The sequence below is a fragment of the Symsagittifera roscoffensis genome, chromosome 2 (assembly GCF_963678635.1).
Source record: "Symsagittifera roscoffensis chromosome 2, txSymRosc1.1, whole genome shotgun sequence".
Taxonomy (NCBI): Eukaryota; Metazoa; Xenacoelomorpha; order Acoela; family Convolutidae; genus Symsagittifera; species Symsagittifera roscoffensis.
Window position 1 is genome coordinate 81,789,348 of NC_087063.1, and position 23,979 is coordinate 81,813,326.

General features: G+C 39.1%; 2 protein-coding genes across 2 annotated transcripts; one reads left to right on the forward strand and one right to left on the reverse strand.

Annotated features, from left to right (window-relative positions):
• Positions 1–1,333: 1,333 nt before the first annotated feature.
• On the reverse strand, positions 1,334–23,543 carry LOC134840628 (pre-mRNA-processing-splicing factor 8). Its single transcript, XM_063856571.1, has 27 exons — positions 23,195–23,543; positions 22,917–23,114; positions 22,625–22,840; positions 22,343–22,555; positions 21,831–22,062; positions 21,208–21,361; positions 19,994–20,969; positions 19,408–19,727; positions 18,595–18,924; positions 17,988–18,175; positions 17,418–17,626; positions 16,613–16,872; positions 16,066–16,270; positions 15,276–15,650; positions 14,810–15,038; positions 9,895–10,194; positions 9,292–9,599; positions 8,809–9,000; positions 8,168–8,467; positions 7,357–7,612; positions 6,859–7,151; positions 6,155–6,370; positions 5,570–5,738; positions 3,385–3,525; positions 2,871–3,010; positions 2,427–2,629; positions 1,334–1,842 (listed from the first exon to the last, which is right to left on the reverse strand). The coding sequence occupies exons 1-27, from the start codon at positions 23,467–23,469 to the stop codon at positions 1,688–1,690; spliced, it is 7,053 nt and encodes a 2,350-aa protein (XP_063712641.1). The 5' UTR covers positions 23,470–23,543; the 3' UTR covers positions 1,334–1,687.
• Positions 10,658–13,916, forward strand: LOC134839423 (acid phosphatase type 7-like). Its single transcript, XM_063854963.1, has 6 exons — positions 10,658–10,967; positions 11,451–11,663; positions 12,065–12,216; positions 12,510–12,815; positions 13,105–13,423; positions 13,614–13,916. The coding sequence occupies exons 1-6, from the start codon at positions 10,796–10,798 to the stop codon at positions 13,868–13,870; spliced, it is 1,419 nt and encodes a 472-aa protein (XP_063711033.1). The 5' UTR covers positions 10,658–10,795; the 3' UTR covers positions 13,871–13,916.
• Positions 23,544–23,979: the final 436 nt, after the last annotated feature.

Consider the following 23,979-nt stretch of genomic DNA (forward strand, 5'->3'; position numbering starts at 1 on the left):
TGATCCAGTGGGTTCCCCTTGTCTTTTGGGATTTGCAAAATCAGACATGGACTTCACTCCAAGTCGGAGGCAAGATAAGACCAAAAAGCGGCGTGCACATCACCGATGAGATCATATCGGATGGGATCACGATGGGAACATCCTCAACATATGACTAACTAATGATGTCAATAGGACACATAAGAATGTTGCATATTCCAGTACCAGACTACGAAGACCCATAAAAATGGATTTAGTGGATAAAGAAGCGCAGTATGGTCAGGAGAAACTGAGTGACAAATTAGGTGCAGTACAATTACAAGCCAAACATGAGCAAGCAGGAAAAGGTCAGACCTTTTTTTTGCCAATGGCTATCAGAGAAGGTATCTATTGCCGCTAGGTCGAAGTAGGGGAATTCAGGATGACACAGGAGATTGAACGAATCTTGAACCAACAAAATTGGACAATCTGATCAACTATGACAAATTTGAAAGCCCGATTGGATGCAAAAAACGATCGATGCGAAAAGCCGGGAAATCTGAAAATTGCATTTTACTTTAGAAATGATTAGTCAGTCGATCACGTATTGTCGTCGTAAAAAATACGTGGCTTTATAGCATTCTGAATTTCATAAACAATTGGTTATCGGCACTTTTTATAGAAAATGATTGGTATAGATTTTACGTTAAAATGATGTCATCTTAGAAAGTCAATTTTATTGAAACTCTTTTATACTACCTTATGCTTCTTGTCTAGCATTGTATAAAAAAGACCAAACCAACCGTGGTTGAAACAGAAAAACTTTTTTGCCAATAACTTAAGAAAAGCCTGCGAAATTGCAAAATTAAATTTACTCAACCAACACGCTAGAACTGTGCCAGCATGCTCAAAGAGCCCGTTCATAAGAAGATTATGAGCCATGCCGTTTATGCACTGAGTTGTCTATCTCACAGAGGAATCTAAATCCAGCAAATTATCCGACACCTTGGTTCCAGGATTTACGAGCATGGCCGTAAGTGGTCGAACAGTTACTGATCAATTATTTCCTTCGAGGTTCCAAACTATCATGGTGAGAAAACATTACGATAATAAGCACCGCAACTCATCCAAAACGTCACATAGCACTCAACCTTTTTGGCCATTTTAGTTGAAAAGTTTTTCCTTCCATTATTCTGATTTTCAATATTCTTTCGAGCGTTCATTTTTAGAATTTTTTAAGATGCCTGTTTTTTTATTAAAATTAAACCCCGACGGTAAAAAAAAATACTGGACAAACTTTAAGCTAAAAACAAAATAAGTAACTGAATCAAAGAAGCCATTTTGTTCATTTAAAACTTGAAAGAAAAAGCCAATATTTTCATATGGCTTAATTAAAACAGACAACAGAACAGCAAATATTCATAACTACACAAAAAGAGTAACATACCATCATTAATTTAGTTTCTTAAGAGTTATATTGCGGTTCCTCATACGAGTTTTCACGGTTCCTCGTTTTCACTCTGAGCCTATCAGCATCTTCAGGAGTAACAAATTAGTTGCGGACAGTTAAGATCATCTAGTTGTAGATTCTTATTTCATATCAGATACCTAATTGAAATGTTTCATACGTTTCACATGTCATAAATTTCATATGCCAATTGGGAGTGATTCTTTGTATTCGAATGGAGAGTGAATCGTGACAGATAATTGGTGTCCTGTCGGTCGGTTCCTAGGAGAATGCGTCCTCCCTGTCTGAAGTGTAGAGGGCGACGTCTTCTAGGTTGCTGAAGTTGAGGAAGTGGTTGGGCCTGTGTACCTCGTGGTAGAAGTCCTTCGGATTTGCCAGCATCAAATCGTACTTCATATTAGCGTCGTGTCTCACACCTAGGAAGAAACTGATTACTTTTTTGTTGCGTAAACAAAACCTCAGCTTAGCATTTGTATTAGCTTTTTTAGCAAAACCTAATCTTAGCTTTTTTGTTGCAAAACCTACAAAAAAACCCCATCTTAGCATTATACACAGTGCAAAACTTCAAATAAATTAACCTGCGACGCAAAATGTTTATACCAAATTAGGTCTTTTTGAGTGTGAAAACAGCTCGGAAAACCAATTTAGTCGGCCTATAAAATACTTCTTGTGATTCACCCTCACAAAATCCTTGATCGGTCATTGACCATATGTGCCATGGTTAGGCTTCGATTTGCATCATGTTTGTATATCACCTTCTATATTCAACATCGTTCAGTACTAGTACGATATCAACAATTTATGAGATAAATATTCAAGATTTAATTAAACGTCAAGATAAATATTCACTGTCACTGTTAAGAGTTTTGTTTCTCATTTATGAATTTGACAAAAATTTTCTTTCAGTCCGACATACGACGTTCAATTAATTTTTTAATGAGACAAGACCAAAAACTTCTAATGCAGCGTTAAGATGATGTCATATTTCAGCATCACTTACCCATGAAGTTGTAGTTCCATGAGCCCACGGCGGGAACCATGAAGAACCCGAGGAATCTGTCTGAGAGCAGCATCTGCACTCGTTCGTAGTGGGAGGGCAGGTACCCCTTGGGTTGATTTCCACTGTCCTTGTTGCTCTTTCCCCACTCGAAGCCGGCCGGGGTGAGTTTGTAGGCTGCCAGCGAACAGGAACCAGGAGTGAAACTGAAACAGACGGCGATTAGAAACTACTCATTATAGCTTCCAGGACTTACACTTTTATTTCTATTTGCCTGTCGAGGAAATTAGAGGGCTTCGACCCATGACCACCCAAAGAGCCCTTTTTGGTACTTTTTATGACATCCATTTTAACCTTAATTTTAAATGCTTAGAATCATTCGGTTCTTCAATGTCACTTTTAAAACAAACACTGTTTAAATGTCTATCGAAACAGTTGTCTTCTGACCTGCAAGTGATGATGATGGTCTTCTCGCCATCCCAGGAGGAGTTCTCGCCCATCACTTTGGCGTGCATGGTCACATCCTGTGGATTCAACTGGGGCAACTCATTCGGCTGACTGTGCATCCATCCTAACGGCTCCATATCCTAACAGGCACAAAACCCCCATAATCATTAAATTAGATTTCGGAAATCGAAACCAAATGAGCCGCCAACAAAATCCAATACTTGAACACATCGCCAATAACGATTGGATGTAATTGTCTTACCAATCTTCACTAAATCTTGTAACCAGTCGTAACTAACCGATTCGATTACATTCAATAATCCGTCCAATGAGGACTTACAAACTCTTAGAAAGTTACAAGCGTTTGCGTTTGTACTAAGAAATTTCCAATTGAATATTTCAAGTTTCTTTACAAATGAGCTATTTCAGGCACTCACACCTCAATTTTCAAACTCAGACTTCGATTCGATTCTTTATAACATCCAGTGTCCTAAAATCGAGAGAATGAACTAACTGAGAGGTACTCGTGTTGTGGGAGAGCATTGGGTACGTGGACCTGTTGGTGGGTGCCCCACTGAGGGACCACAACAACACACCTGATCTCCTTCACTTGGGGGTTGTCTGGGGGAGACACTCCGTACAGGAAGCCCATGATCTAAATAAACCAACAACTTTCAAAATTCGATGAAACTGAAAAAAGTTACATTTAGTTGGCAATTAGGTAAGCTATTTAAAACACTGAAGTGAGGCGGAGCTGCACGAAACTTGCAATTCATTACACATATAGCATTGCAATCTAGCGGCTAAAAACCATTTAAACGAAAAAAATTTTTGAAAAATGTTTTTAAAAACCTAATCTAAAATTGTCTTGAATGATTTTCATTTTGACGAAAACATTTTGAGAAACATAATGCCCACCGTTAAATTAGCACTAGGAAAAAACTGATCGAACGGTTACTAGACAGACAACACTTCGGTAGATTTATGAGGAATCGAAAAAAAGTCTTAGAAAATTTCGTGTCATGAAAAGTTTCACGAATCCATGTTGTTACAACCAGCGAAGCACAAAAACCAACTAAATAGGAGTCAATATCATAAACCGAGAAACTATACGCCGAAATTATTAAAACCCAAACCTTTTAGAGCAAAAACAATCAGAAATATCTGGCAGCTGGAAAAGAGTAATGAACGCAAGGAAAAAAACTAGACTTGAAAAAACTACGTTCATTACTCTTAAAAACGGAAAACAAACTAAATCTTAAAAATCGATTAACTGTATCTGCAAAAAAAGTTTCAGAAACCACACCGACAAAAATAAGCACACAAACGATAGTCCTACAATTCAAGCTTTCCCAAACATTTTAGAAATAAAAAAGATCCAGCCGGGACTCAACTGTCAGACCTGAAACTTCCAAGGCATGCACTTTAACGCTTTTCCTTCCATTCACCAGCCTTATTTTAAAAATATTTTTCTGTTCATAATGTCCGATTGTTATAAAAAAAAATGGCATGCGGACTGATTAGGCTATGACAAACATAATTGGTCATCAAACTCAGCCTTGTAAGTGCCCTCGTTATACTAAAAATGTGATGCTTAAGTGAGGTGGGCGGAAAGAGAGGGCTTGGAAACTACTGCAAGTTCAATAAGAAAACAGCAAGGTCAATTTCTTTACAGATTTTTAAGAAAGGTTTGAGGAAAAAATCTAGCTACCGATTACAAGTCACTTGCTCGCAACAGTAAGCCAATCGATTTAACTGAACGACGCATATTCGTAACGAGTTATTACATGACATCCTTTTAAGTATCTTTTAACGTTTCAAATCATCTTCGTCCACAGTTTTCTGAAGAAAAAAATCAAGCGTCCATTTGACCCATTTATAATGTGTTTTCTAACAAAGTCGAAGCTGAAACTTCGCAAGCACAAGAAAAAAAAGCAAAAAGAAGCCCTTAAAGGGACAAAACGGGAAATAAGAGAAGAAAATAAAAAAACTAATAAGCAAAAAAAACTAACACAGAGGCGCAGTTGAGCTTCGAACAACTTGCGATACAAAATAAAGAGCCAAAAATGAAAAGATGAATTAATTTGGTTGAAGAAATCAAAAGCTGAAAAATTAAGAAAAACTTATTGTAATTGTTATAGCAATCAATTACCTCAAACAAAAGAAGGACTCGGGCACAACTCAATCCATTTATTTCTCATAAGGGATAGATTGAAAAAATAGCGGCACAAAAAATCCTATATGTACTCAAAAATTGTTCATTAAATATTGCAAACAAACACCATGCATATCAAACAGAACCAATCGAGGATAAGAAAGGGCCCTGTTTGCTTTTTTTTATAGTATAACATCAAAACGAAAAAAAAATATCCGTCTGAATAACAAATACCCGAAACAAAACTTGAAAAAAATTTACGCAAAAATTACAAACATTTGCCACAAAAAAGTGCTTGCTGAAAATCTGAAAACTGTCTAGTGCCGTATAAAAAATCCAATTACATCACACTTATCAAATTTGCAATTTATACGCAACAGTAACAGAAGTGGATCACAGTTTTCAAGATGATTATTCACATGTGCGGATTCTAGATTTATTTTGAGCAAAACAATTATCTTCTTTCAATGAAAATAGTTCAAAAAAACTTGTGTAATGAAAGTATTGAGACGGTTGAATAAATAATGTTTGAGTGATCGATTACTTGTGTTCTGAGGTCTGACATGCAGATGAACTTGCGAAGGAGGTTCTTGGGAAGGATGTATGTGAACCCAGCTGTGTCTTTGATGTCCTCGGTGGACACGTAGATGTGGTTAGTCCTCAGGTGCAGATTGGTACACGAGATGGCACGCACTCTCCACTCCGTCTTAGTACTACAAAGCAAAAAAATTAAAATCTTTGTTGCGTATTACCAATACAAAATTTATACATATAGGACAAACTACTTTTATATCTTTGCACCAAAAAAGTTAAAGAGTTTTGGAAAGCAAGAAAAGCTAGCAGGATTGTATTCACGATTGATTAAACTATTTTTGACGTGACTATCACTAAATTTTTCTTGTTTTTGTTTAAAACGCTGATTTTTAATAGAAACCAATGATTGAAAATTATTCATGCTCCTGGCAAGAGCTAATTATTGCTCCATCTAACCCAAAACAAACTTTTTCTCTATTCAAACTTCATTAATTGGTTGAAAAACGACATCCCTCCCTCACTTGTTGAATTGTGATTTGATTCGTCGCTTAGTTCAATTAAAGACTTTCAAATTAGTACTCAAAGCACTACTCACTTGAATGCATTTGTCTCGTAGTTTGAAGTGGTGGCCGTTATGATCTCGTCTCCGTGTTTGTTGACAGTCCTCGTAGTTGTGGATGTGAGTTGACTCTGTTCTTTGGTCTGTTTCTCTATCTCTGCTATCTGCTGTCTCTGGGCAGAGGGCGCACTGATCTCCATGCCCAGAATGATGTCTCTTATCTCACTCTGAGTCAAGGAGGCCACATTCACACTAAAACACAATTAACACATTAAAGATATTCATCACTGAGCAAGTGCAAAAATTTTTTTTCCAGCTATTCAAGGAAAACCGCTGTATATGGTCTCTTCTTCATTTTGTTTTTTTTTGTCTGAAAAATTCTTCTCGTTCGGCAATGATCACGGACCCTGATGCTTTTCGAACTAGTAAGCGCTGGCTCAATTGAAACCATTGGCCATCACGACACTTAAAAAAAAGCGGCGGCAAGTCAAAGAAAACGTTTTCTGGTCATCTTCGCAGATATTTACGCACGATGACTTCTTTTGGTAGAATTGAAGATATTTCTGGCATTATTTATTTCAAACATTATATAGCTATACAATTCTTATACACCAACAACAATTAGGAAAAAAATATATCTTAGTATGTGGAGTACTGGAAATAAACCAAAAGGGAGACACGAGTTGTGCGATCCATCCTGCGTGCAGCTACAAACAACAAGAAAACATATATCAACAAACTTGTTTTTCTTCCCGTAGTCTGCCAAGATGAGGTCCTTCAACTGCACCTCCACCCCCACCCACTCCTCGTCTGAGAGGGATGACCATATATGGTGTGCCTCGGTCACACTGGTCTTGTCCGGCTTCAGAATCAGTTTCGTCTTGTCTACATTCACGTGCATGCTTCTCAGGATGAGCACCAGACGACTGAATGCAGTGTAGGAGGAGATGGTTTTGAGCCAGTCGTCGTATAAGTTGAACAGCACCATCTGGGGTTCAAGTGCTTTCAAGATCAGATCGCCCAACTTCTCAACCTGATAAAACCAACCGCAGATATGAAAAACTCTCTTAGTTAAAATATATTTTTAGATATCTTGCATAATCGAACACGTTCGGTTCGAATAAATTTTTTGCTTGAAAAACTGCAGAAATCGCAAAAAAAAATTTGCTTGAAAAACCGAACACGTTCGAATAAATCATTCTGCGCAAGCAGATAAAAGCAGTACAAATTTGACTGACCTTGAGACAAGCCTGGAAAGGCAGCTGGAGCTCACTGCCTTTGATCACAATGTTGGGGAAGTCCAGCAGATGCACTTCGAGGGGATCCAACATTCCCTTCCGGGTGACTATGATCTGCTTGGGCTGTTCCTCCACTGGGAGTGATCGGATCAGAGCAGCCACTTCTTCAGCTGTCTTCCACTTGGCCAACTGGCCCAGACGTTTCTGGCCCGCCCAGACTGAAGTGTGGATGATCTTGAGGAACAACTGGCCCGTTCTAAAACAAGAAAACTAATGTAATTATTCTAGTATTTAAATTGATAATAGGTGCATAATGACTGGGTGGTCAAAGTTACCAGAGGCGTGCGTCTATAGCTGGAAGTAGAAATAAACTATCCGGGAGGTCCTAAATTATCAGTTGTCATTGAACTGTAAACCGAAAATCATTAGTTTCTGATAGACTTTTGGTGACCAGATTTGTGACACGATAGTCGCAAGAGACGATGCTGAAAAATTTCTCCAAGCCAGAGTAGTTAAAATGGATTTACTGTAATTTCCTAGAAAAAAAACTTTTTTGAAGTTTGTGTATTTCGTTCCATATTTCTCAAAAATCCAAAATGCACATAATTAAGCCCATGATAGAAAGCGAGACAACAGCAAAAAAAGGTTACTAGACGATAATCCGTCCTGCTCAGCGCACTTTTTATACGGTTTAAAACTTACTTTTCATTTTAAAACTGCTTCCCATTTTTTAGAGAGCAAACAATCAATTCAATTCCCACTTCAGCTATTTTGACCAGGTTTCCTTCAGTTTAACACTTGTTTTCCTAACCTCGGGTTGAAAATGAAAATTGCCCCGTTGATTGGTTTCGTAGTCAGATTTCCCTCGAAGGTCTTGTGGATTGTCACTCTGTACACATTGGTGTCATCCACAAACCAGATGATCTGATTCGAGAACAGTTCTCCATAATTGTGAGAAGATAGGTAGGGTTCTGTGGGTTCACTGCTGTACAGTTGCAGACCTTTTCTGATTCGTTCTCTCAGCACGTAAAGAGCAGGATTGGCTTTCATGATCTTGGCCATAGCTTGTTGGATGAGGACTTTTGATCCTCGGAACCAGTTACCATACGCACTAAAATATAACGCCATTTATTGAAACTAAATCAAATACTACCTCAAACTATAAAGAGCATATACGAGAATAAGAACAAAAAATAAAGATTTTTACATTCCAAGCTAGAAGGGCCATTATTCTGGAAAATAAGTCAGTTTTTATCGAGAACGGAATTTTTATGAAGCTTATGTTTAAAAGCACATGCTAATCTCGACAAAAGCTTATTTTCAATATTTGAAAACTTAACAATTAATCCACTGGGCGACAATCTTCATTCAAATTACAATGATTCTCAGCTTAAGGCTCAGCAAGCATAACTTAAGATTGGCTTCACTTCTAAGCGAAAGAGTGTTACTCACCTGTGCAGATTGTATGCGAGATCTATGGCCACCAATACCCCAGTGGGAGAGGGATAGATGGACATGTTATCTGTGGTGTAATCCAGGAACTTAGCCCTCGCATATCTCTCCACATCATGGGAGTCATAGTCTCCCCATCTGAGTTGGATGTCGATCCAGTACTTCTGACTAGTGGAACCATCCTCAACGTCCCTGAAAATAAACACATGTCAAATACGATAAGAAGCATTGTCCGGCACTTTTTGATACCTAAAAATATAGCAAAAATCGCCTTATTGAGAAGCCGTGGGTATATTTTTGAACATGTGTTCAACTTTCCATGTTACTTCAAATAGAGTTAGCTTTGAGGGTAATAGACAAAAACTAATTTTTTCCTGTTTACAGTTTTTCAAGCATTGTAATTTATGTCGCGATCACATAAAAACATCAAAACCAATAGCAAAAATGAGTTCAATTTCAAATGAAACTAAACAAAATCCCTACTTTGAGTCTGCGAGGAGAGATGGTCTGGACACGTTCCATTTATATGCCGCAAACAGCAGAATATCAGCACATGAACTGTTCATCTTGTAGCTCTTCCTCGGATGGATGGTCTCTTTTTGGACTGTCTCTATCTCCAGGGCGTCAAGCTCCTGGTCGAACACCTGGCACAGATCCATCACCACACTCTCGTGGATCTTCTGCCACAGATGGGCTCGGAAGATCTGGATGAGGGAGATCTTGAGGGTGGGAATTTTGCCGTGCATGAAGATGCCAGTCAAATCCAGCTGGACTTGGAAACCCACGTACACCTAGTAAAAACCACGTCAGTTAATATCGATTGGAACGAACTCTATTTAAGAATTTAAGATAACGTTCTACCGACTTTTCATATCATTTCTTTTTGATTACAATCGTACTTCAACTGATTACTCCTATTAATGGGTGTATATTTATGGAAACCACCAGTAGCCTGAATGATGCAAGAAATAGAAAAACTGATTAGAAATTATTTACCCTTGACATGATTCAATTTTTTTCGCATAACAACAAACTCAAGTAACATTCAATTCAAGTAACTCATAACTGTCACAATGTTTGACTTACATTGGCTCTGTTGATGGTCGGACTCCACCAGAGCGTGAATCGTCTGTTTGGGATCTGGTTCAGACCTCCCCTCTGCGCATTAGTCAGCTTCTTGAACTTCATACTCTCCTCGAAGCCACTGGCCTTCTCCCAAAACAGCCCCTCCCAGGTGGGGAAGTACGTGCCCTTGAACAAAGTGTGTTCCAGGATGCCCTCCACTCCCCCCAGTGCCTGGATCATGTCTGTCCTGTAGTTGTTCAGATTCCATAGTTTTCCGTCATGACGCTGGTGGGTCCACCAGAACGGGTTCTGCTTCAAAATCTAAACGAAGCTTTTATTATTATTACAACATTTATAATACACTTCATATTATGCTCATCAAAAAATTGAGGACAAAGCGTTGAGGTTCTGTTGATAGCGTTTGTGTAGGCGAAAGGAAAACTTTGCCGAATCATCGTTCCTCTGGACTGCTAAATATAAGCAAGCCTTTTGATAAACCAAAATATTTTTTTGGGCTAAATATGATGCCAATTCAGATACAGTAGAAAAAATATCGCAGTTCGAAGTCATAAGCATCGATAACGAGTCGTGTAAACACTGAGACACCCCCTTTTAATATGACTGTTATTTGACAAAGTTAGACGTCATCTGGAAAAAGAACATGTGAATCATCACGTGTTTTCATCTATTTAAGGAACAAACTTTAAGATTCATATCATCGTCTAACCAAAACTTCTTAAGATAAATAACACTGAAGTTCATATTATTTACCAAATAAAATCAGGCAAGTTCCATCCAATTTTATAGGCTAACAGAGAATGTTGCAATAAATCAGATTATCTCATGATCTGAGCTGATACTGTCGCACTACTAAATCATTCAAGGCAATTAAACGTCACATAATACCAGAAAGACAAAGAAAATGCACACAAAAATATCAGCGTTATCTGTTGTTATTTTGCTAACATCAGCAGTATTTTCTCTTCCAAGCGGAGACGGAAATGAAATTAGACAACAAGCATCTTCAGAAGAACTGCAGGATGTCGAAAGAGTGTCGGCCAAAAATCCAGAACAGATTCATCTTGCATACACCGGTGAGACTTCGGACCATTTTTTACTAGCCGAACCGAGCCCCTTAGCTGCTCATGAGCTGCCTTTCAATGGAAACCTGTTTTCAGAGTATAAGTTTTTTTTCGTGATATGTTAAATTGCTCTCAAAAAACTACATTTTGGAGCTGAAGGAAAAATACCATGTGGAAACGACTTGGGCGTAAGAGTGTCGAATTCCTTAAATGTCGAAGAGAAAAGGTCAAGTTCCTCATTCATATCCACTTACAAGACTTAAATACAATTCTTCTGGTTATTTCTGGGCTGGGTAATGTTACATGACCCTGGCTTCAAGTAACTAGCAAGAATCCTAAGCCTTGGAATCGTCCACCTTTCGACCGATATTTGTGATACCTTAGCCACCTTCCCATCGCTTTTCATATTTCTTAGGACAATCGCAGTTAAACCCTTGAACTAAGCCCTACATGCTTAATTGGCAAGTATGTTTTACAATTTACAATTGTGTTTAGGAGAAATAGACTCCATGTTCGTGACTTGGAGCACCTTGCTAGACGCTGAGAAGGGATCTGCCACTTTCTTCTCAAAAGGCACTTCACCAAAAACAGTCGAAGCCTCCAAGACACCCCTGGTTCACACTGATGAACTCAATGGAAAATACTTAACACGGACCACTTACACATACAGGGCCACGATGCGACCTCTTCTACCACATACAACATACAGTTAGTCAAATCTGACCAAAAATCTCAAATTTTATGACATTTCGCCATTTCAAAAACTTATTTCAACAATTTAACGCTCATCTAAATTAATGAACAATTAGGTTTCGCAATAAATTTTAGTTTAATTTCGCTCGTGTTTTGAAATTTGACGTGGACAACAAACATCTGATTTTTTTCTCACATCTTTAGACCGTGACTCAATAGATATATTTTCAGAATTTATTCGGAACTTATTGAAATCTATCTCGTGAAACAAAAGTAGCAAAAAATTGTAGCGACTAAACTTTATCAGTCAGTTCGTATTGCTACTCTTTCCTATTTTAGTCGCCTTGTAACTAAGATTTTACTGCTATGAAGGAGGCATTTAATGGAAAAGAATCAGCATTTCAGTCTCTTTTCAGCCTACTTTGTGCGAAATGGACTGCGAGAGAGTGAATCATTCAACTTCACCACCTTCCCAAATTCCACCTCTGAAGATCCTTTCCTTCCCAGACTTACCATATATGGAGACATGGGAGCAGTGAACCACGTGTCACTTGCCAAGATACAACAAGTATGTGGTAGCTATGGGAAATTGCTTTTCTTATAAACTGCGAGTTCAATAGATGCTTAAAACCGTTTCAAATGGTAAGTTTAAACACAGACGAGAAGCTGCACTTCGCAAACACACAAAAAAACGGCAACAAGAGGCTCTTAAATTCAAAAAAAAAACGAAAAAGGCATGGATACTAAACAAGCCTTGAAAAAGGAAATATGGGACACCTAGAAATCATTCATATTAGCTGCGATTGAGTTTTATGCAAGGGCATGATTTAAAAATATTTTAAGCAGCGTTTATGCTTTCAGGACCTGGACAAAAAAAACTTTGACATGATTATTCATATCGGCGACTTCGCTTATGACATGAATGGCTTTCTGGGAGGCAAGGGAGACTTGTTCATGAATGAAATCCAGTCGGTGGCTGCCAGAGTACCCTACAATGTGGCAGTTGGCAACCACGAGCACCACAACAACTTCTCCGAGTTTGCGGGAAGATTCACAGGTCCAGCTCCCAGTGTTTTCTATCATAGCTTCAATGTGGGACCCCTGCACATCATTATGTTCAGCGCCGAATTCTATTTCTTCATTAACTTCGGCACTGAACAATTACAAGTACGACCATCAGTAATTATTATATCTCAATTGTTGCAAACACAAATCGCTTGTAAGTTGTCGATTGAAATTGATTACCATGAACGATGAATGCCACGGATCACTTACTTACACCGCAGAAACTTGTTTTTTTTTCATTTCGCATTGAAAATGAGGGCTTCTTCATAAACATGTTCAAAAATAGTTAGCAAATCTGACATGTGACATACACTTACAGTTATCTTGAAATATTCTTGAAACAGTTATCTTGAGACATCCAATTTGACATGCTATATTCTATATATTGCAGGCACAGTACAACTGGATAGTAGAGGACCTCGCCAGAGCCAACACCAAAGAAGCCAGAGAGGCCCAGCCATGGATAGTGGCTATGGCTCATAGGCCGATGTACTGCAGCAGTCTCAGCCCCCTTGCTGCATGTACCAAAGAGGACAACCCAATGCGACTGGGAATCGAGAGCAACTCCACCAGATTGTATGAGTTGGAACAATTATTTCTAGAAAATGGGGTCGATCTTCAGTTCTATGCACACGAGCACAATTATGAGAGACTGCTGCCTATATATCAGTACAAGTACGAACAAGTTGCAAACACTTCAGAATACAAAGGTTAGTTTATTCCTAATACGGCGACCTAAATAAACTGATGAAATACAGCTCTTTAACCTTTCAAAAGCGTTTTTTAGCAATACATTATCCGAACACCGTTAACTTAACATGTAAGGGCTCCGGTAAAGCTCGATAATCGAAACTGCTGTTTATAGAGCAAAAAATGACTCAGCAAACATTTTTCGTTTAGATCCGATCTATCCAGTGCAAGTGATCACCGGGTCTGCCGGCTGCCGTGAGTTCCGGGGCTTCTTCCGCTACCCTAAGCCAGACTGGAGTGTGTTCCGGACTAACGAGTACGGATTCACAAGACTCAAAGTCAAAGACAGACTCACAATTCAACTGGAGCAGTACAGCATAGAACAGGCCAAAGTGGTGGACAAATTCACTGTTTCCAAGTCTGGAAACTATCCTAACTTTGGAGTTGGCAAGCCAGACAGATTTTAGGAAATCAAATTAACATATTTGAATCAAAGACTTGATTTCCCATAATCAAGAATTAGATCGTTCAATTTGAATTGAATGATGTGATGTATCACTAAATATTTGATAATTCTACTTTAGATAACTGTTAGATGTTTAAAACTTAATTCAATTTTTAATGAGACAAAAACTTCATTTAGAAAGATTTCAGAACAAAAAATGACAGGAAAAGTCTTCAATTTTGAGTTTAAAGCGACAGCCTGAAAAATCAGACAATGTCACGCAAAGCGCACTAAATATGGAACATGTGTTATCTGTCAGATGATAACGGTGGTCGCTTTTGATTTAAGTTTTCTCATCTTTCAAGTTTCTTCGTGTCTAGGCTTTGTCAGATAACAAAACGACTACTGTCTTGATACGTAATTTTTAGTTTTATGTACTCTCCTCACTTTCAGTTTGTTGACACAACGTCCGGGTACCCATACTCTTTTTTTTTCTGTCGTGACACCGATGACCTGGGGAATTCCTCATGCGCGAAATACCGAATACCAGTAGCAGATTTAGGGGGAAGGGGGCAGACGCTCCCCCCTCAGGGATTCGACCCCCTGCCGACCCAAAGGGTCCCCACTTTGTACTATCTTGATAACGCGATTTTTTTGGTTAATATTATCGAAAAAATCCTAAAAACGCCTTTTCTCAAAAATTTATATCAATATATGTCAAATCAGGGTCTTTATAGTGATTTGGGAAAGCTCAGAAAATCAATTTGGCCGACCTAGAAAAAAAAGTAATTTGTAAAATTTTTTGAAAATCCGCCCCTCCCCCTCGAGAAATTCCTAGCTCCGCGCCTGCCGAATACGCGACATTTTTGTAAACCAATCAGAGTTCAGTATTCAAAAGTTTAAAGAGAGTTGTTGGTTGAGACTTAAACGCGAATATGAGGATAGCCCTCCGACGACATACCTGGTATGCTTTGAACTCTGTCCTCACTCTCCAGCCCTTGTCGTATGCCAGAGTGTGTCTGTCCTTCTGGAAGAGGGTGTTGATCCTGGGAATCCCCCTGTCCCAGGAGTCCTCTAAGTCCTCAAGAGTGAGTCTTCTGTTCTGCGTGTTCGCCTCCTGTCTCTTAAGAGCATATTCGGCCCATACTCTTTGGGAATCGATGAACTCACTGTCCCACGGGTTGATATATCTTGACAACATTGAATTACATTTAAACATGTTTGAAGTCAATTTCGTTTATGATGTAGAATAAAACTATGACAGGATCATGAAAACTTGGTAATCACATCCATTAAAACAGTATATACAATTTTATTCATTTTTGTGCTAAGCGTCTTCAATAAAAAAATTCCAGGTTATGTCGACCCTAAGTGTGCAACATAACTGAAATGATTATTTAGGGACACTCTTCATTTCAGGTTCCTACCTGTAAAGATTAGGAATGAGTTGATCCTCGTCGTGACTCATTCCAGACCTGAAGTGAGTGATGCCAATATCCGTCTGTTTGGACCACCTCAAGTCACTCTGTGGAATCAACACGTGACCCATACTCAACATTCCCAGTCCTCCCAACTCCTTAGGTGTGTAGAACACCACAGGCGGGAATCTGTTTGGCATTTTGGAATTCAATCCGATCTTGATTCTGGTCTGGATCTTGTTCTCACACTTGACCAGGAGATCCAGTAGTTCCTGTGTATTTACCACTGCCTCTCGGAAGTATGTCATTAGACCAATCAGAGCAGTGTTCCACTTGTTCACAATTTTAGTGAAAGTAGTAGAACCAGAGGCCATCAGAATCATCCTAAACACAAACAGCATTACATAATAAAAACTTGAGGACGAACAATTAAAATCACCAGCAGTTATTATGGTAGATTTGAATGCTTATGAAAAAACCCAAATCAAGTTTTTATTCTCAGCTCTAAATGGAACAAATTAAGATCATCCACCCTCACATTTTAAATTTGATTAAAAAGCTTAACGCAGACCAACAATTTTCGATTATGGGATCTGGGTCAACGCCAAATTGTTCGCAAGATGTTTTTCGATCGATGATTCTGAAAGAAGTCAATTAACCTAAAACTGCTCATTTAGACGTCGCAAATCAGTTATTTTCTTCATTCCTGCATGTAAAAACCAAGTCAAAAACCTATAACGCATGTAGCACCGTTCTTCATCTTGCAATAACTATATAAAATGATGCTAGTTTTATCTACCTGATTCGATTGTGGAACTTCTGCATGCTCTGGTCGTCCACTCTTAAGAAGCACTGAGCTGTCCTCTCTTTAGTCAGTTCATTCTGCAGATTCCACACTCCGTCCCTGTGGCTGAACTCCTCAAAAGTAGTCCTGCACTTGGGCAGAATCCTGCACTCGAAGCCACTCATGTCGAACAGCAGATTCGGATTGTCCTTGCTGTAGACTACAACAAAAATACATCAACAGATTAAATTTTAAGGAGCCCATAGAACCTTAAAACTTTACTTCAGGATTAATAACAACGGCAAATATTTGGTTCAAAGTAATATTCTTTGAACGCATTACCCAAGCTGTTGAAATCTTAGCAGTACTTTGGAGAGACATCAAACTTTTGCAAGCTTTCAAATTATAAAAATTAAATTTTAAAACAATTTGTTCAATTAGTACTTTATTAAATTACTTCTCGATATTACGTTATCTAACTTAGTGACAGAGCCGACATTTTAAGCTTTTTCTACACGTTTTTAAGTCCATCTGTTCAACTAGAAGTAATTATTTCACTAACCGGACACCATACTGCTCTCCCACAGAAAAGTAGTCACACTCCTCGGCAATCTATTCTTCATGTCCCAGAACACAGCCCTTCCCAAGTTCACATCATGCTTCATCAGCCGCATCCTCGCATCCCTCGGCCAGCACTTCTTGTTGTTGTAGCCCACTATGTTCTCGTTGTTGGGGTCCGGGTGTTCAGTCAGGTAGCGCTGGATCAACTCCCTCGCCTCCTCAGCTGTCAGACGCAGGAACATGTGCACACGGTCTATATACCTAAAAGACAAAACATATCACCCAAATGACATATCACCTTATATTTCAAGGTAGAACGTGTATATATACTCCACTTTCGTGACAACGCAACAGTTTGTCTATAAACCAGGCATTAATAACAAAATTTTACTCTTTGAAAAAGACGAATGATCCTCGAATAGGTCTTCTACAAATCCTGTCTGTCCATTTAAGGCCAAAAAATACTTCTCTGACAAAAAAATGCGAAATGCAATAATAAAACATCAGATGATCTAAACTTCGGTTCAAGTGTAAATTATTCAGTGTTAGCGAAAAGAAAAACGAACATCATATACATTTAATGCAGCTCCGTTTTAGTGCAAATGATTGATGGCTACATAAGGGCGAATTTAGGATTTTCTCCAGGGGGATTTTCAAAAAATGAAAACTTGGCCGAAATCTTCTTAGGACGACCAAATTGATTTCACGAGCTCTCCAAAAACCCCATAATGACCTTGTTGACAAAATTACTGTTTAATTCTAAATCGACCCCTGGACTACGTGCAGTTTTTGTGTCTTTTTTATACCTCGAATACAGTCTGATAGGATGAGCGGTCTCGACCGACACCTCCTGGAAAGTGAGGAAATCATTTGGCATCTGAGGGGGTCCAGCTAACTCACTGGCTCTCTGCAGTCCAAGAACCAGAAGATCTAAGACTAGTCCATAGTACTGGGTCACGAAGGAAGCAAACTGCAGGCCACGGATTATGCCGTACGAGTTAGTGTGGTTCATGTCCTAAACAACGCAATCTATAGAAAAATCAAGAACATATATTTTGAAAGCTGAAAACTTCTCCGTTACAAACTTGGTTCGCAGTCTTAAAAAAATTAGTTTCAGTTCAAAAAACTATTTCAACAGATTATAAACTGCGCTGAAATATATTTCTGTAATGACACGATCATCGGACAAAACTCGGAAGAATAGGGTATTCGGGAAGGCTCACATCTGCAAAATTTTGATGACCTATGTTTGGTTTATAATCGAAATGTTCTGTAAGCAAAATTTAATTATATTCTCTGATTCGACTATAGAATGTTAATTATTACAACTTATTATAACCATTTAAACGTGTCTATTTTCTTCATAATGGAGTAACCTTGTAATTGATGACTATGTTGTTCTTGGCCGAGATGTAGTCGGCAATGTTGTGGTCTATGATGAGTCGGAGAAGTCTGTTCAGCAGATTCAAGTCTATCTTTTCATACATCTTCTCAAACGTAGTCTCCATCATCACCCCACACTCCCCCTCCGAAGTGTCCCAAACATCCTGAAGATTGTTGATCCCTAAATAGATTTTCAAATGCGGTGGTACATGAACATTAAACATAGCCAGCAGACAGTTGGAAAAGAGTCAATGAACGCAAGTAAACAGAAAAATGATGACATAAAGACATATTAAAAATCATCAGCACCTATAAAAGAGTCTGAATTATGTTCATCGATTCTTAAACACCCTTTATTCTACCATGAACTAAGAAAGTAAACTCTCGTTGTAATAGATTAATTTCTTTGAAAGCATAAATTCTTTTAGTTTTTGCCTAATTTGCAGTTATCCCGCAGATATCAATTTTCAATGATATTGCCTATAGATACCAAATTCAGATATTTTGAATAAAACTACATCTATTTTAAGAATGTTGTTCATTCAAAAACAAAGTCCATTTTTCCACGTCCCGTATTACAATAAATAGTGGTGAACTTACCCTGACACCATTTATAAACCAGGAGCGGTGGGGGTTCCGAGTCGGTCGGTTTAATCCATGGCGGGAACAATCTTCTTTTATCTGCTTCATACCACAGATACTGATCCAGGTACGCATCCGTGATCTTCTCCAGGGGCTCAATGTCATACACTGGCACTAGGTGACTGTATAAGTCCATGAATTCAATACCCACTTCTTTGAAAGCTCTCTGGGTGAGGAGGTGACGTTTGATTCTAGAGAGTGCTTCGTGGGGGTTGTCGTAAGCCTGTTCGATCAAACCCAGTTCCTCTCGCTGGTTCTGGTTCAGACGATTCTTCACGTTGTAGGCCTCTAAAAAACAGAAGAACATAAATCTTCATAGTACAGAACTAGTTAAAACAATTTTATCCACAAGAGAAAGGACCAATATATGACCTATCCATCTCTTCGAAGAACCGCTGTTGCGCTTGAGTAAGATTTATATGCGTTTTTTGGTTATTTTTCTGGCCTGAGTAATGCTATCTAAAACTCAAGCAACGCGCACGGATGATGCTGGGCCTCGAACACCCGACCTTTCGATTGATAGATGGAGATAATAACTACTTCACCGCCACTCCCCCCTAGTGTCATGTTTTGAATGAATCAAGCTCAAGAAATAAATGTCAGTTTTTCGAAAACTTAGAAACAACAATCAATTAAGCAAAGCGATCATGAACAATAAACATACTATTTTTTCTCATCGTTGGTATCAAAGCCGTCAAAAATAGTTAATCCTTTCAATTTGTCTTAAAATCTAACGAAGTCAAAATAATATACACAACACGGTTGAGTTACCTTTAAGTCTCTCCAAAGCCAACACTAGCAACTTGGTGTCATGCTTGTAAGCCAATGGTGGAAACGGAATCGGCGAGAACCTTCTGCTCTCAAGCCAATGGACAGTCGTGGTATAAACAGCCACACTTTCTTCTGCCGTAATGTATGGACCATCTTTCAGATAGTTGTGCTGTCTCTCCTGTTCTGCTTTGAGGTACAGTCGAGTGAGTCTTCCGAGGTTCTTCTTACAAACAGTCTTGTCCACTGTCGCTCCTCGTCTGATTCTCTCTCTGTTGTAGTGAGCTGTGTTAGTCCACCAATCAGCCTTGCTCTTCACGTATCTAATAATACAACACTTCAGATAATGTTAATTGTCCCTTGTGGGTACTTTCTTAACTTGATTTTGTTTTGAGCATTATCTATCCAATCATTTTTAGGCCAACCGAATCAAATTAACCATGCATTTTTGACCAAAGACACTATAAAATCAGTCGAATAAGAAAAGTCGCAAACTTTCCCAGTCGGAACAATTAATTAAAAATTCTTTTACTCGAGCATGACAATTTGCACTTGAAACAGCACACATTGAGTATTCAATTCAACCCACCTCAGAATCATGTTTTCCACTGGTGTGGGTAGTCCAGGTACCTTCCAGGGAATGTTAGCCTTCCAGCACCTCCAGGCCTCACTCAAATGTTGCAGAATCACTCTTGCTTTGTTCTGCTTAATTCCTTCTGGCATCATGTCCAGAATATCGTGCATCACAGCTGCACGAAGTTCCAAATCATAATGACTCTCAACTCTTTGTTTAGTTACAGTTTTCGCAACACCTTTTGAGTGTCTGCCTTCGAACTGACGAGCCAGCAAATTACCTAGCCAGCGTTCTAGCAACGGGACCACACCTCTGAGGAAAAATAGCCACACCCTCCAAGTCGGTGCCCAAACCCCACAGCCTGGACCCTTGCCGACGGCGCCCGTGTTGAACCGATAGTAAATAACATGTTTGAGATCTTTGCACATTCGGATTTGCTTCATCAATTTGTATTTGTATCTGTAGATACCTGTTAGTTGTCCAACATGTGTGAATATATACTGCATACCATCTGCGAGTTGGTATGCGTCAATATTTCCAAGTCTATATTGCACATGAGCATCGACGATCAATTTTGTTAAACGTAGAATTTCTCTGCATAAATGGAAGGCGTTTCCGAATCGAGACTTCTTTCTCTCTTTCGTTGTTAAAGTCTTGACTGGTTTCAGGTTGAAATTATAATCCAAATGAAGGTAGTTGAGATTCTTTCTATGAATGAGAAGGTTCAACATGTTATATCCTTGTCTGCAAACTTGCAATCCGGCTTCGACCCAGTCCAGCTTCGTGGACTGGAAGAATTTAGTGGCCTTGTAGGACCGGAACAGATATCTCTTTTTCTGTGCTTTTGGGGGTCTGTGATGAAGTGAGTTGAGAACAAAGTACTTCAGAAGCTTCTGGTATGACACTCGTACTTTCACTGGCATTCCACTGGGACAATGTTCTCTGTACCAGGACTTCACAAGAGGCACGTCCACTGCGCGTCGTGTTCGACCTAGAACCAATGTATAAATTCAGTCGACCGACATGCATCATTAAAGTATTCATCTAAGATACTCGCTTAGTTTTTCCTATATATTTAGCATTGAAGAAAATTGCGCGCGCCGATTGCTTCAAAATAGATTCGTTAGTATTCGCATTCAGTGCTACAGTCATTTTTAGGGTAATTTTTTTTATAATAGGCGCACTCGAATAAAAATCACGGGGAACTTATAAAGAATATCTCATAGTACCTGAACGTAAATTGTATGGCCTGGGCGCCCACAGGAGTGCGATTCCATTCGCAGTGTTATCTGTGTAAAGTGGTGTCTCCTCCAGGAATGGTCTGACGTAGCCTGGAAGTTGGAACACATTCTCCTCGTCTTCTTCCGGGAGGGGCTCATCGGTCTAAACATAAAACGCAATGATAAGAGAAATTTGATGACTGAATAAATGGTTTTGAAAATTCATATTCTTACGGAGCAACAGGGATTTACAGGGTTTACAAATTTACTGTGATTGCAAACAAGATCCAATTTATAACTGATATTGAAACAGATTTGCAAAGTAGTTATCCCTGGGCAATTCCGATCTAACAATGCCGTACTACTGAAAAACGGTGTCTAACTTTAAGAGTAAAGTATGTTCAACCAATAGATCATTCAATTAATCGCAAAATAAGGCTGAGGCAATTATGCCACGAGAAGAGACCAGCATCCGAGCTGTTCAGCTCTAGGCGGAGAACCGCTTCTAAGAACTACATGCATTTTTGGATTGACAATGAAGCTACACCCTGGAAGGCGCGGAGGTTTGGCCAATTCACTGCAGCTCCCTCTCTACCTTTAAATTAGCTCTGCAATCTGTAAAGTAACTCTACCTTGTGGCCCTGTCTGTGTCCGATGGGGTTGATGAGGGGGTCGAAGTAGAATGCGGGCAGATCGGGGTCCTCGGTCTTGATGAAAACGACAGAAGGGGTGTGGTACTTGGGCAGGTGCACGTAGTTGGGCATGCTGTTGTAGAGATAGGGAAAAGCTATCTGGTACTCTGTACGCAATGGGTGTCTGATGATGATTTTGTTCACATCATTGAACTCATTCCAATCCTCGTCACTTAAAAAAAGGTGATTAAATACTTAACCAAAGGAGTTTGGATATACTCTTTTCCATGAAGTTGCAAAACATAGCCAATAGAAAGTTGGAACAAGTCAATAAGCTCGTGTACACCAAAAAATGAATGACTTTTTTATAAATATTTTTCGTTTTGTAATATTTTTCATCTTGCGAAAAAAATACACTTCAGAATTTTTTATGATTTACACTTTTTTTTTTACAAAACTAACCCAATTAAATAAAACTGGATCACTAGGTAATTTTTACTCTCTCAACTCACTTGAGTGCTTGATCTTTGACAAGTGGTTCAAACTTCGGGCCTCCGGGGATGGCAAGGTTAAGAGCCTTGGCGGTGAAAAAGGACTTGAGGTCGAAGATGTAAAAATAGTTGTCATCCACCAGGTCAGTGAGCAGCTGACTTCCCAGTCTGTACAGCGTAGACATCACAGGAAGCGACAAATTCCACTTTCGGTAAGTGTCACCATTCACAAACCTACAATGGAGACGGAATTTGAAGCTAATGCGGCCTTGTTAGTAGCAAATTTTGATAATTGATACTGACTTAGTGCCAACGAGTGCCTTGTGGTCATAGAACCAGTCAGCCACTGCTACATCCTCATCAGGGTCCAGTTCCATTCTGATTGGCTCCAGCGGTTCAACATCCAGAATATTGTCAGCATAGTCCAGAGGAGGCTCTTCGTCATCAAATGGAGGAAACCTCATTCGTTTGAAATGTCTTCGATCACGCTTTTCTCGCCTCATCATGATCCACATCGTTCTAAAAATCAGCAAAATAAGTATGTTGACTTTCCATTTCCGAGGCAGAAATGCATGTGATGAATTATTATACTCACCCCCATTGTGCCATGTAAAGAGGTTCAATCACTCGGGGTGTATCGCAAACAAATGTGATAGCGCCTGTAATGTGATAGATCACGGGCACTTCGCGGACCTGTTCCCAGGGCATTGGCATGTTTTCCAATAGTTTGATGATTGCATGCGGCATCCACTTCAGTGCCCCTAGATATACCCGTTTATCATGTCGGAACTTCCTGAAGCAAAAAAACTCATATTGATAAGCATTCTATGTCCAGAAAAAAAACAGTCAATCCAAAGCTTTTCAGTTTTTTACCTGTTTGTCATGTCGCCGTGGTCTCGAACAATTTTGCGGACATGCTCTGGTGGCATATCCTCCTTAGGAGTGTCTACAAATCCAAACTTTCGCTTTTCTGCATATTTAGCTTGCTGCAATTGCTGCCACTTCTTGGCTTTTTCCTGTAATTGCTCCTCCGTCAAGGATGGAACTGCCATTCCACCTGACATAGAATGCCCTCCCATGAAACCACCGGCAGCATTGATTTGGTTTGGGGTCATTGCCACCCCAGGGGGTAATTCAAAGTGATTCATCTTGCAGGCAGATATATCAGAATTTTATAATTCAATTACAATCGCGAAGATTGTTACATGTTTTATCTTTACCTTGATCTGAAAATATCGGTTAAAATTTAGTTGAACAATGGCGTGTTTTGATTTGCTTTACACCAAGACTTTAACCGAACAGGATTGAATTTTGAGTAACTTCAGATTTCAAAACTACAAAATAAACTCTAAAGGAAACTGAGGGGTAACATTCGCCCGAAGTACATACCGATGGAAAAGTAAAGTCAGACCATGAAACGTTGGGCTAGCGTCTAAAAAGAGCTTTACGTGCTTTTTACCGTCTCTACCACACCCAATACAATGTGGTTCTCGTAACATCGGGTCGAAAAAATTGTAACTGTTCATCAATTTACATCAAATGTGTCAAATTTTCACTGACAAAGATGAGAAAATAATAATTTAAGGATCTTGAAAATTTGTAGTGTATACATCATTCCCAAAGCAAACTTTTAATGAGATTAGTGTTGAAGCAAACAA